A 14,625-nucleotide genomic window follows, 5' to 3' on the forward strand; every position below is an offset into this window, starting at 1 on the left:
TACTTTGCCAATAAAGTTGGCTAACTCAGGAAACAATGTATATATTCTGTGGGGTTTGCCGATATTGTATGATAAGCAAAGATATGGTTTAGCAGTTTACTAAACCTGAACAGCCACTGGCCCTTTTTGTCCTAGAGAGAAGACTCCTGGGGCTCAAATAAACCATGCATGCTTTTACTGCCTTTCGCACTAGATGAGAGGATACATTGGTTCTCCAGACTTGTACCCTAATGAATTAGGCTCACAGCTATATGAGCTTTAAGCGGACTGTTTACAAATTTTTATGAAGTTTTTTGAAAGCATACCTCTTGGTCTGAAATAGTTTTATTGTTTGCTTTTTAGTTCAATTTTGTTGGGAAATTGCTTGGACCAAGAGGGAACTCCTTGAAGAGGTTACAAGAAGAAACAGGAGCAAAAATGTCCATCCTCGGGAAAGGATCCATGAGGGATAAAGCTAAGGTACTGTGTCTGGGTTCTGATTGCAATTAGTGTCAAAATACTTGCGCTTTAGCTGTTACATTTAGATTGTCTATATACTTATTAATGACTTCAATTAATATACCTAATTAATAGACTGACTACAAGGCTAGTTTGTTTTTTTCAAGTTACATCAGTTGTTTAAATATTGCTGCACAATACTTGCTTCCCATATAATTGTAGACCTCCACAGTTACTGTGTTACCAGTCTTACTTAAATAACTTGCCTAAAATAGGAACCAGCTTAAAGTTAATTTGTTCTGAGAGAAGTCTGTTTCTCCTGGGAAAGTATAGCTCGTATACATTACTGCTGTGGGACTTTAAAAAAAAAAATGATGGAGTATTTATTCAGGGCATAATTCTAAAAAAAAATATAACAAGGTGAATGTTCTGCTTAAATGTGTGTAAAAATACACTAGAGATAAAAGAAAAAAAAAGTGTTTAAGTTTTCTTTAAGTTAATCTAAGGTGTTTGTAAGTAAGGCAGCCTCACATGTATCTGACCCAGTGAACAAGTAGTGATTGGATTGCAGTGTCTTACTTTACAGTCTGTAGAAGAGCAGTGTTACAGCTAACACAGAAATAATGACTGCTAATTTCACTGGACTGTATATTGTCTTCAGTAATGTTGTACCTTACTCAGCTTCCCTTTCTGTCACCTCTGTCGTTCATCTCAATAGCTAAAATAATGAAAGCAATAATATGCCAGAATAAAGGGAAGACTAATCAGGATTTTATGATTGGCATTATTTGGTCTTGGTGGTGCATATAAGCAGTCACACATGCATTATGAGGTCTCCAAGCATAACACTGAAAAAAAACCAACACCCCACGAACCGGATAAATTAGGCACATGGAATGTATTCCGTTTTTTCAGAACTTTCTTTATGACATTGGGCATACTGACACCTGAGTTATCTGTTTAACACTATATTTTATGATAATATTTAATACAGTGCAGATTTTATTTTTAGGTATTGACAAGTAAAATATTTTATGACTTTTGGCTTATTCCTGGAATGATAAAAAAATGACTCCCTGGATGAATGAATGCATGTGCTGCTACGTAGATGTAATTTGCATCAGTACTGCATCTGCCAGCTCCATTCTCAGCCACCCACTCAGATTATTACTGCCAAGAGTAGCAGTTGCTCAGGCAGGGGAGTGTGAAGGGCTTGTTACCAGCTGATGATGTTTAAATGCACATAAGTAATAGACTTAAGTCCTCTGATTTTGAGATCCATCACTTTTCTTATCATATGATTAGAATTTTATCTGATCATTATGAACAGTGCCAGCATGCCAGTTATTACATTCACCGTGAGCATGGTATTTTTTCTCCTGTTCGTATTTAGTCCTTATGCATAATCTCAAGTTAAGTATGAGCTTCTTGGAAACTCATGGGAATCATGTAAAAAATTAAGTTCTAGGGTAAAATAGCATTAATGGAGCAGTGATGAAAGCAACTTCTGTAGAGGAGGCCTCGTAAGTGACTGTTATCTTAATCCAATTTAGACATTACTGGCTGAAAGGAAAACAAAATCCCTTTATAATTACAGTGAGAGATAGAAATTATCTGATCTGTGTGCACCACTGTTACGAGTTCCAAGGAAAAGGGGCTGAGAGTGATCATGGGATGGGTTATAGTTACAATTAGCATTTCAGAGAGGATATTCTAGGTTGCACTACCGGTAAAACTTAAAAGATATTTGAATGTGAGCATAAATAATAGCACGAATTGCTACGTTGCTAAGAAAAATACAACTTGCTCTGGCTAGAACAGTTTTCTTACCATAAACCAAGCCTAAAAATCCAATTTATGCAGTAATTTTTTTTTACTAATTTAAATTCAAATTACTAAGTCTGGAGGCTTGAGGTTGTTTCCTATGGTGCAAGAAATCAGCTTATATATATTGGCGGATGAGTCTTCCTTCTGGAGGAATTTTCAAGATACATCTGTGTAATTTTTTTCTGTAAGCTAGAGTTTCCTTAAAGCTATCTATATTATACCATGAACCATTATAGTCTGTAGGCAAATTGCAGGCACGTGTGGTTTTCCACAGCAGTCCAGCGCAGCTGGATGCTGAGCTGTATCAGAACAGTAGAAACAAAATTTCTGCTGGAAAATCCTAAATACATTTGTGCCCTAAATCTGTAAATACTTAATGTTTGAAAAGAAACGATCCACTGATTTGGAGGTTTTTAGTGCCAGAATGACAGTAGGCAAATGCTTGGCTCTACAGTGAGCCACTCTGGCCATAGTCTGTAATTCTGGGAATATGGAGGGACAGTTTCAAGTTCTGGGAAGCAGACCCTGGTCAAGGGAGGTATATCTGCTTTTCAGAATTTCCTTATCTTTGTAAAAATAAATGTGTGGGTAAATTTCAGAGACTAAGGAATTTGCACTATTCCTCTTCAGAGCCTCAGGGGATACTTGCTAAGTGTGACTTGAGAGTTTTGAATATCCATTGTACCTACAGTATGGGAACAGGATACATCAATTTCAAAAGGCAATGCAACTTACTTAAAATTAATATTATGAACAACTCCAATTATGCACAAACTAGCAAAGAGCATGTGTATGTGACACAGAAAGTTGTGTCAGAAATTGCTGAAGAGATGACCAAGTGTAACTGTAGCATTGGACATGAACACTTTACTAGACACAACAGAAGATGCTGGCTTTTAGATACTTCTTTTTGATTTGGCATGCAGAACTGTAGCTATCATTTCAAATATTTATTAGCTGAGTAACTCCCATTTATCTTTGACTCATAGAGAAGATACTGTTTAACCCCCACAGGACTGTAGTGACAGAACAAGGGGTAACGGGTTCAAACTTAAACAGGGGAAGTTTAGATTGGATATAAGGAAGAAATTCTTTCCTGTTAGGGTGGTGAGGCACTGGAATGGGTTGCCTAGGGAAGCTGTGAATGCTCCATCCCTGTTGGTGTTCAAGGCCAGGTTGGACAGAGCCTTGGGTGAGATGGTTTAGTGTGAGCTGTCCCTGCCCACAGCAGGGGGGTTGAACCTAGATGATCTTAAGGTCCTTTCCAACCCTAACTATTCTATGATTCTATGTTAAGCATAGTCATGACTACCGAGTATTGTGCCCACCTAAGAGCACTGCCACTTTCCAGTGAGTCCTTAGAACAGGTTGAACTGTCACTGTCTTGCTGGTTAACATGCTGCCACTAACAGTTCTCATTCCTGTAGTGATAGAGTATTATAAATATATTCCTCAGAACAGGTAGTGATTAGATTTTACATAGTGTGAAGGAGAAAAATGACTGCTACTGCTGAACCCAGGACACATAGTCATGTTGAGTTGCTTGGGTTTTGATTCTTCTCCATTTCTTTTTCTTCTTTTTCCAAACAGCATGGGAGGCTATTGTAAACAATCTGAAGTGACAGTAGAAATCTCATTACAAGTGTAATGAATTCACTGCAATAAATAACTTGCCTAGAGGTCTGTTGCACCAGGCTTTACACTGCTTCTGCTCCACTCATGTGGATGAGGTTGCTCGCTCTAGCTTGTAGCTATGTTAGTTAATCCCAGTGTCTTCTCATGAGATTTCAGTTCTTATAGTTGGAGATACAAATCTGAGAATTTCTATTCAAATGTCAATTGCAATTTTTTTAAGAAACAGAACCTGTAGGTTTACTTTCAGCCTGCAGGGAGTTTTGATCTGGACATTATGCAAAATCCCTGAAAATGTTTCTTTCTTATGTAAGATGTTTCCATTTCATTGAAGTACTGCTTTATCATCTTTAGCTGTAAAATCTCTAAGGGAAAGATAGAGCAATTTGTGACACTGGGTTTAGAAAACTGGCTCACATCTAGAAGAATCAGTAGCTAGTTCGAAATCACTAATTGGTGCTCACCCATTTAATCTTTATCTGTTAGATTTTCCTTTGCTGTGTTATCAAAGTATTATTGGCTTTGTATTTTTATCTCTACAGTTATAGCACCTTAGGACTCACAGCCATTTTATCCCATAAATGGCTTTAAGACGCAAGGCAGGATTAGGCCCTCAGCGTGCCTTCAAGATAGGAGCAGAAGTTACAGCAGCGCACTGCTTCTGCTGCAGCACATTTTTTTCCTTTCCTAAGTCTCTGCAGCATCTTGATACTTACTGCTGTGAGGCTGTAAGGACTATAGCAACCAGCAGCAAAGAAAAATGAAAGCAAAAGGAAACAAACAGAAAGCAGAGTACCCCATATTTTGAAACTGAAATCTTTAAAGGATCTTTTGCAAAAGGTTCATAATCTCCATTTTCTCGGTTTTTCCTTTAAGTAAGGATGTCAACAGATATCATGACTTTCAAACTCTAGAGCTAGGATTTACTTGAAAAAAATTAAAAGAACATACTTCCTCCTAATACAGAAAAAACTTAAACCTGTTGGAGGCACAGATTAAAAGAAGAGACCATCTTCTGCACTCTATGGAAATGTTGTCTTTCCCCAGATCATTTGTTAGGGCCACATTCCTGCCAGGAGCATGTTTTGATTTGGTAGTTTTTGCAGCTTCTATCGGTTACCTCTCTGTCTGGCTTGCTGGTGGGACCAAACTCAAAAATATAAGGTCATTGATCTAAGATACAGTTTACTTGCCCTAGTGGGACAAATTCTTCCCTTCCTGATATTCAGATGGTCCTGTCTGCATATATCAGTATCATGCATAATCAATAGATGCCTTCTGATAGATAGTCCCTTATCTATCAGAAAGCTCATCAGTGTTAACAGGCATCTCCTTAATACCACTGACCGGTAACTTTGGATTTGGACACTGGCTAGAAAGATCAATTTCTGTTATCCTTCAATATATGCAGTTTCTAATGATCTGCAACACGGCAACCCCAGGCTGTTTCAGTTTGTGCTATAAAATCTTGGAAAAGTCCATTTGTTTCAGTTTCTGCCAAGTTTATTTGTTTCCTTGCTGTATGGATTTTTCCTTCCAAAGGTGGTTTGTCATATTTATGTCAGAGATTTAAGATGGTTTCTCTGACTTCCCTGTCTGAGTTTTAGAGCCCATTTAAGTACATAGCTCATCTTGCTGCAGAGAAGACTGTCTTTTCCCTATTACCTCTCGGGTTAAGAACAGGTCTCCTTTGTTTTGGCTGGATGGCTTGTATACTCTGACCTTGCTTAGAGGAGTCAGCCTTGAGGAAAGCTTTTTAAAGGCTTTCTGTCTGTATGTATATGTGTGGAGGGAGAGAGACGAGGAGAAGGATGTGTGTGATATATAGTTGTAACTTGTGTCTGAGTGCAAGTCATTCTGTATTAGCCAGTTCCTTATATCTTCTACACTGTGACTAGGGATGTCTGTCTTCCATCAACAATTTGAAATTCCTTTAGTATTTAACATTAAATTCTTCTATCCCCCAAAGATGCATAATCACTTCCAAAGTTTCAAGATAATTTCATAAGCCATTTAATATAAATGCTGTTACATATTGGTAGGAAATTCCCAGTAGCTGATGCTACTTGCATTTTAAGAGGAGTATAACTGAAGTAGCATTACTCTCCGATTATCACAAAATTATTCAACAGTGTTCCTTTCACTTTGGTTTAAAACTTGCTGTCTTCTTGAGACATACTTGAATAAGCCTCCGGACCATTCCATGTCCTAAATGTGGATGATGTGACATTTCCATTCTGAGTTTCACGCAGCTGGCAAAGGAAAAGCATCAGTTCCAAACCTCCCATTATACCAGTCTCTCAGTAAGCAACTAGTTCCTACCTTCATGGCAGCTGGAAATTTTTTAGTTGCACCTTTATTAAATTCTTCAGTTGTGAGTGAAGACATCAAATTTGTGTCAGCAGGCTTCTACATGTTACTTATGAAAACAAGTATTGCAATATTATAGCTAGAGCCCCGTTTAATGCACCTTATTTCTGTATAATTAGATACCCTACTTGTATGCAGTGCCCATGCACCCACACGCTGCCAAAAAGGGACACAGGTCATAAGGTAGTTGTTGTTTCTCAGCACTGGAGCATGTTTTCACTGGTGCAAGATCTGGCCCACCATCAGTCAAGAATTAGCCATTGGGAATTGCTGGGTCACAGAAGCACCATATTTACCTCCTGACCATCTCTCAGCCAGTCCATCCCTGAGGCAACAGTAACAAAAAGACCTCAGTGAAGACTGCTGTGCTGGCAGTTCATTCAGATAATATTCCCCAGGAGAGAAATTCTTAAACTGAACAAATAAAAACAAACAAAAAAAATATGGCCTTTTTGTGTCTCAGAGACAAATTTTGGACTATAAATTTGAGCCTATAAATATTGGAAACAGTCTGCCTCATTGATTCTGTAACTTATTCACCCATGATTTCTTGGAAATAGCTATAAATACCTAACAATTTATGCACGCTTATGTGCTCATTAAAGGAAAGGGAACTGAAGCCTCTGACCTTGTTGATATGACATTTTTAATGAAATTATTTGGTATAATATAGAATCATAGACTCATAGAATAGTTAGAGTTGGAAAGGACCTTAAGGTCATCAAGTTCCAACCCCCCTGCCATGGGCAGGGACGCCTCACACTAAACCATGTCACCCAAGGCCTCGTCCAACCTGGTCTTGAACGCTGCAATGGATGGAGCATTCACAACCTCCCTGGGCAACCCATTACTGTGCCTCACCACCCTAACAGGGAAGAATTATCTCCTTATATCCAATCTAAACTTCCCCTGTTTAAGTTTTGACCCATTACCCCTTGCCCTTTCACTACAGTCTCTAATGAAGAGTCCCTCCCCACCATCCCTATAGGTTCCCTTCAGGTACTGGAAGGCTGCCATGAGGTCTCCACACAGCCTTCTCTTCTCCAGGCTGAACAGCCCCAACAGACTTATGTATTCCTTAGCACTGATGTGATGTTTGTAAGACTTATACTGTGGGTTTTTTTTTTAAAGGCAGGACACATTCTTCTCTTTCTTCTAAATTAGACTACTTCCAAGGGGCAAAATATTGAAATAGTGCTTCAGATTTATTCTTTCTTTTCTGATAAGGGAGGCAAAGTGAGTAAGTTGCAAAAGAGAGGGATGTGAGGAGGCTAAAGATGGCCTGTAGTGAAGAAAAATATGTATTAACTTGAAGTAGTGGAAGCTTAAATGCACTTTGTTTTGCCAACTTGTGTTTAGTCCATTTTTGACCTGGAAATAGTTTAAAACTTTTGTGTGTGGAATATCGTAAGGTTTTCTAAACACCCCAGCAAAATGAGCAAAGCTGTGTACATATGTGTTATGCATTAGAAACAAGCTGAGAAGCAGCTCAGCTGCCGTCTCCCTCTGTCTTTAATGGTGCCAATTTGACACCCAAAAGTGTGAGTTTGACATCCAGGTCTGTGCCAAACTCTACTTCCAGGTCATTCAGATTTCATCAGCCAGAGAATCATTTGGTGCTTTGTGGAGCCATTCATTTGCTGCCACTGTCCACAGGGGGACTATGGCATCTTACCTCATTAAAAAAGGTTTGGTTCTGAGAGCATACAGACAACTGGGAGATCCCCTTCTCCTGCACATGTCATGCAAACCTGAACAGCATGCTCAGTGTACGTCCTGACACTAACATCAGTGCCCTTGCAGCTGGCAGTAATTTTAAAAAAAAAAAAAAAAAAAAAACATCAGGAAATGCAGCACATTCCTGTGTGAGAGAGAGGAAGATTAAAAAAAGATACAGGGAAATGATAAGTAAATTAACTCAATGGCTTACAGCAATTTGGGGTACTATAGATGTTTTCACACTGCTGTTTTTTCTCATCTATACTTTTCAGAATAGTGATTTATATTTTATTTATCTACATGTGGCTTCATAAAGATCAGGTTTGACCTTGCTGAGTTTTGTTTTATGATTATGTTCTTGCTGTTTTACATATAGATAAATGCAAAAAAAGAACTGCTTCAAATTATTTGTAGCAATTACATTAAATCCCAGGTTTCCATGTGTTATGTTATCTGCACTCTTGGGGATCACGATGAATACTTTTAATATACTTTAATGGGTTACTCTTACAAGGAATTTTGCATTGCCACAATAGAGGCAGCATTACAGTAAATTAAATTACAGTGCACACAATTAAATAGAATAATGAAAAAAATCGGACTTGGAGCAGCAGCTCTTTGGAGCCCTCTGAAATTTGATTTCACAATAAACATAACAGGAGGAGATGGTGAGTAGTTAGATAGCTAAGCTAGATATTATTTTGTTTGTTACATCTCCATCAGGGATTAATGTTCTTTTATTCAGAGACATTGATTAGTCTCTGGATTATTTTTCTGATTGATGCCTGTTGCAATGTAGCATTCCTTTTTCATTTGTCTACCCAACATCAATAAAACTTTAGAGCTAACACTTCATTGTGGTACAGTTGTTATGCAATCTGCAGTAATTTGTGCCTTCTCAGTAACAGCTGTAAGGAAATCCATACAGATTTAAATTGAGATTATAGCCATATATTACCCAAAACCCCACCTTCCTTTCATCTTCCCTGAAAAAGAGAAATATTAATTTTACATATTCTTTGACAACAGCTCCTTTCCAGGATTGTTAAAGCATGAGTGATCTGTTATCCCTGTAGAATACACCCCACTCCTAAGGACAGCTATGGTTGTGCTCGAGCCTTTCAGGTTCTTTTCCCTTTTTTGAACTGATATGATATCTTACTTGTTTATAAAGTTGGAGTCTTAAATCAGATCTACTCCATTAATAATCAAAAAAAGAAGGACTTTTTATTTTTGCAGAATTTGGGGAGGAGGTGGGACGGGTAGTGTTTAGCAGCTAAAATATGCAGACAAAGCCTTACCCTGATCCACATCTTCTGTCATCTTTTGCCTCTCATGCTATTGGAGGAGTTTGTTTGTAACCAAGTCTTTAGACATAACCTTGGCAGTTAAACTCAGACCCTAATCTCACAAACTGTGTTTAGAAGACATAGGAACATGGTTGGGATTTTTTTAGTTTATGGATGTGCAAGTGCTTTCCTGAATTTAGGCTTTACATGCAAATCTGTCCATTCTATGATTACAAATACTTTTGAAAGTCATTGGCTGCATGTTGTGTGTTTGTTCTTTGGTGCTCCAGCAGCTGAACGATTTAAGGGTTATTTATAAACTTCGAAGAATTCACTTAAGAGTCACTTTCAGAAGTGGGGAAAAAAAAATAAATAAACTCTTCTGTTTCTTTGTCCATCTACAAGTCCCACTTCATCTCCTGTTATATTAAAGAAGTCTTTTTCCAAATGTTTTTTATCTGGCATGAGAGGGGAAGAAAAAGAATGTTCCCTTTGTATTCTGTTGTTAATCCTCCTCCAGAGGTCTGTTTTATGGGTTAGGGAGATGTAGGGAATGGCCAGCAAGTCTTACTTCCTTAATTAAAAACATAATTAACCATGCAGATAACTCTCAACTCTAGTGTAATGCTGGTATTATATTGAGTCTCTGGCTATTAAGAGTCTTGATCCATAGGTGAATATGTAAGTCCAAAAAGAATGATTCACATTTCTTTAAATTGATGTAGCAAATGTGTGCTCCTGAACAGTTTGAAAATAAATTATTCTGTTTTGCTGTTTCAAGACCAAACTGTCAACTGTTGCAAACATAATTAATATTTTAGCTTGTTATTTCAGAGATTTAGCTGCAATTGCTAAAACATGCTCCACAGAAATGGATCTCAGTCATCACATAATGAAATGTAGGAAACTTTTTCTTTGTTACCTAGTTTTAAGTAGGAGGCTCAATCCTGGTGCTAAAAAGTTCGTAGAAATAAACGATGTGATACTGAGCCTCTGGATCAAAATAATTCATTTGGTTTTTTGTCCCTTTGATGATCCAGATGCCAGAAAATTTGTTAAAAGGGTCATATGAGCCTCCATCCTTTACAGTTCCTGTTCTGGAAATAGCTACGTTTAGTTTTGTCTGTTTTCTGCCATTTTCTCTTTCCTTTTTTTTATTACAGAAGCACAGCAAACTAACGAATCTGTAGATTTGCTTTCACGTCCCATGGTGCAGGGAGCTGTCACAGGGAATAAAGTGGTGTCTCACACTGCTTACTAGATTGTGTACAGTTTTGATTATTAGTGTAGATGGATAATGCTTATTATATACACCAGGTATTTCCTGGGGGAGGAATTTCTTATCATGAGTTTTGCACTATTCCAGTTTTGAGTGGTAACCTTGTTCTGTGTCTACTGCCCAGCCCGGTCCACACATGGATAAGCCCTACCAAAAACTGATGGATAAGTTCTCACTTGCAAACTCTTTGTTCTGAGCATCACAGTATGTACTTGGCGGGGAGAGATTCCTCCAATAGCTCTCTAATGCAAGTTACTCTTTAAGCCTCTGGGTAGCGGATGTCAGCCACCTCCATAAGACAGCTATTCTCTCTTTGGACATTTACATCTTCTAGATACATGGGTTGCATTTCCCTGTCCTCACTGACCTACATAACTAACTGTGGTTCCACACCTGACTCCTGGGGAGCTGGAAGTACTTGAGATGGATACTGGCTGTTCCTGATCCCACAGTCACTGAGGGAGTGAGAATATTCAAGTTCCTATTTCAGTCTGAGGAAGCCAATTCTGTTTCAGGTTCTAGAAACAAGAGAGGCAACTGTTATAGCAAAACTCTTCTCCTCAGAATCCATTTTTTTTCAGTTTTTTAGGGAAAAAACATTCATCTTTTATGTCTTCTCGTGTGAATGGGAATTTTATTAATTTCATTCACCTGCATGTATTTTTTGATGTATTTGTTACATTCCTACAGCTTGAGAACATAGGACTCCTCCTGTGGTACTTTATAGTTATATACACAGTCCAAAATCTTTTCTTACAAATACAAAACTAGCTACCCTAAATGACAGCCTGGCTGTTCTTTATAACTTGAATTGTTCTGTGAGTTGTAATGAAAATACAGAGAGATCTGCAGATCTCTCCATATTGGAAGGGCAGGTGGGGCACTCCACTCATTACCTATTCGCATAGTACACTCTGAAAGTACGTGAACTCTCTTTCAAGTTACACATTTTCTATAGGGAAAGTAAAAATTAAAATAAAAAAGTAAAGTAAAATTAAAATTTCTCATTAACACATGTTCCTATCCTTTTTCTAATTTTGTTTGGTAACTGAACTGAAAGCATTGGTGCCATTGGAAGGATACCCACAAAATTGCCTAACATATCACGCATATTGTGAGGAATCTGTGGTGCCCCAAATACCATTTGTACACAGCTGCTGGTAATGCTTTTAACTTTATGGTGGTAGGCCATATTCAGTGAATTAACACTTATAATAATACTGTTGGCTTCTTATTTTGAAGTATTTGGGTGAAACATTAGTGTTGTATATTCTGCATGAAATGTAAAATGTGAGAATGAACTCAGCAATTATGGTGGTTTTAAATGAGGCTCACATAGGGTAACTGCATGGCCTACCAAATATACCTTACGTATTATTATTGATAGATGCATATTCAGATAGAATAATTCTAATACAAATTCATGATTAAATGAAAATTATTACATTAGTTGCAATAAAGTGTATCAGTATTAAAAATTGCTAGAATAGTTTGTAAATAAAGTTTTGAAAGTTCACAAAGTGTAGTGAATGAGATGTTGTTCAACATGAGAATTGTATGGAATTTTGGGCTAGTACATATAAATAAATGTGTTTCAAAGGTACCTGGCAACCTATTCATGAACTCTTTCATATAAACTTAGTTATATTTTTTCATATGGGCTTCAGTGAAAAAGGGTTTATGACACATCATAGACCATTTTAGCTTTTGTATGGACTTTTGCTTCCAAACTGGTCTTTTCCACATCTCAACTATAAAATTTGCTTGTATTATATAGCGATAAAGGCAAATTTTCATGTTTTGTTTATGCTATTTGTAAACTATAATACAATCTACAAGTTGTCATAGTATACTGAATTATTAATTCATCCAGTGTTGTTTCCTGTCTCTGGAAACAGTATTCAGTGTTTTAGAAAATTATGAGTGGAGAAATAGGGGCAAATAATATTCCTAGATATTCCTGAAAAAGCTGATATGATTGAGGAGACAATTCCTTTCTATCACACATAAGTTATCACCTTATACCATGAAACACAACATCAAATGACCCTTCATAATGCATTAGCTAGCATAGAAGCATATGTTATGCTTTTCCATTCAGCATGCCTAATTAAATTTTGCTAAGCTACTTGTGCAGATTTCTTGTTGCATTATATCAAGGAATGTCATTAGAAAAAGAAATACATTTTGCATCTTTTGAATAGATTGTATGTGTGGGACTGAAAGTATGGTGGGTATATTGCAGGCAAATGTAGAAGAGATTCCTGACACCAGAAATAAAGTCTAAGAAAGAATATTTTTTGGTAAGAGTTGCAACAAAGTTCTGACAGGTGATACCAGTTTAACAGGTTTCTGTATCTTGAGTTTGATTTATTTCTTTCATTTTCTGTAAGTTAAAGAAAAGGGTTTGTAGACTTCAAGGATGTGTCATTGCTTGAAGACTCGAATATTACGGGGCATGAAAAACTGGGACTTTTTCTGTGCACCATGATATATTTGTGATAGTTTGTTCCTTTATTTCTGTAAATGATTCATGATGTATGTTCTCATTTTAATTTTAAATACAGAAAAGTTATTCATTATATACGCAAAAGGCCACAGTTGAGTATTATTAAGAAGATACATGTGTTTCTGGACTGATAGGAGTGTATCTGAGTGATTTGAAATGCTAGAAATCATACTGTCATCTTTTGGCATGTCAGGGTACAAAAATAAAAGTGCTGGGAGTACACATAAGATGCTACTTCTATATTGTTTATTCTTTTTTAGTTTCTTTAGATGCCTTTTGTGTCTGGCTCACTGTAGCCTGTTGGATCTTTGAGCTGCCTTTAGTTATTTACATGTGTTTGTTTTTCTTTTTTTTTAATGTTGGATTTAATTTCTTTCCTATTTGTTACTCTCTTCTGAGTTCAAGGAGATCATATTATTAAATCTGGACAATTTCCAACTCTGTAGATGTTTATTCTTTCTGTACCTGCACAACCCCTGGTGTACACCTGACATAGAGACACTAAATTCTGTAAGAGTCCAAGGATGTTCTTGTCTTTGAAGTTTGAGGAGGCTCAGGCAGAAAAGCAGGGGCACCTTCAATGTGTTCCATGCATTGCTATTGACATCACCACAGGTGAACTCTTGTATTGTTCCATCCTCCAGGAGAGGCTGTGAGCCTACCCTGGCCATAGCCTAGGGGACATCACTCTTCATATATAGCCAGCTACGGTCCATGCCTGAAATTGGGTGGTGTGAATACGATGTACATAACATCAAATTTTCTTAAGAAGGAGCTCAAGCTGCTTCTTTGGCTTGATAATGGTTATATGATATTCTTCACTGCGAGAGTAGTGAGGCACTGGAACAGGTTCCCCAGAGAAGCTGTGGATGCTCCACAGTATTCAAGGCCAGGTTGGACAGGGCTTTGTGCAACCTGGTCTAGTGGAAGGTGTCCCTGCCAACGGCAGGAGGAGTGGAACTATATGATCTTTAAGGTCCCTTTAAGGTCCGAACTATTCTGTGATTGTGTGATTCTGTGATATAAATGAACACTGAATTTGAGCATTTGTAAAGATACCTGGGTTTGAAACACCCAGCCTGAATGTTTATGTCTATCCTAAAGGATAGTAAGAGCATGCATTTTTCACCATCTTAAGCTTCAGAGAGTTCACAAGTAAAGGCTAGAGGTTGCGTTTGGATTCAAACCCATATTTAGGTAAAGTCTAGATATGGTCAGGTAGCTTTTTTAGTGCCTTTGGACAGGGCTGAGTAGAAGAAATTCTCAAACATGACTTATTTGTATTCTACTGTTACTGCTGAGATACCAAGGTGGGAAAGTTTGGTTGTTCCATATTTGGTGTCTGAAAAATTTATTAGTGTGGTTTTCAGGCTTGTGCAGAATTCTTACATAATTAGATTAGTATGATATGCCAAATATTTTCCCACTCCTTTGTCCTGTTACATAGTTCTTAATGTACTCAGATGCATACTGAAATCTCATTAAGAGGTTTGGGTGGTATGAATTTTTGACAGGCTATAGTGTCATCATTGGAGAAAACTCCTTTATTGAGCCTGAGAATA

At 37.5% G+C, this 14,625-nt stretch overlaps 1 protein-coding gene across 12 annotated transcripts in view; it reads left to right on the forward strand.

Annotated features, from left to right (window-relative positions):
* The window catches only part of KHDRBS2 (KH RNA binding domain containing, signal transduction associated 2), a 363,971-nt gene that overhangs the window by 121,102 nt on the left and 228,244 nt on the right, over positions 1-14,625 (forward strand). For all 12 annotated transcript variants that reach the window (XR_009966189.1, XR_009966187.1, XR_009966191.1 and 9 more), the window contains exon 3: positions 343-459. Coding sequence is in view for 2 of the 12 variants with exons in the window: in XM_062626121.1 (XP_062482105.1) it covers positions 343-459 (117 nt within the window). In the remaining 10 variants the exon portion in view is untranslated. The remainder of the gene's footprint in view (positions 1-342; positions 460-14,625) is intronic.

This window comes from Pezoporus occidentalis, unplaced genomic scaffold (assembly GCF_034315485.1).
Source record: "Pezoporus occidentalis ecotype Australia unplaced genomic scaffold, CSIRO_AGI_Poc_V1 ctg29, whole genome shotgun sequence".
Classification (NCBI taxonomy): domain Eukaryota; kingdom Metazoa; phylum Chordata; class Aves; order Psittaciformes; family Psittacidae; genus Pezoporus; species Pezoporus occidentalis.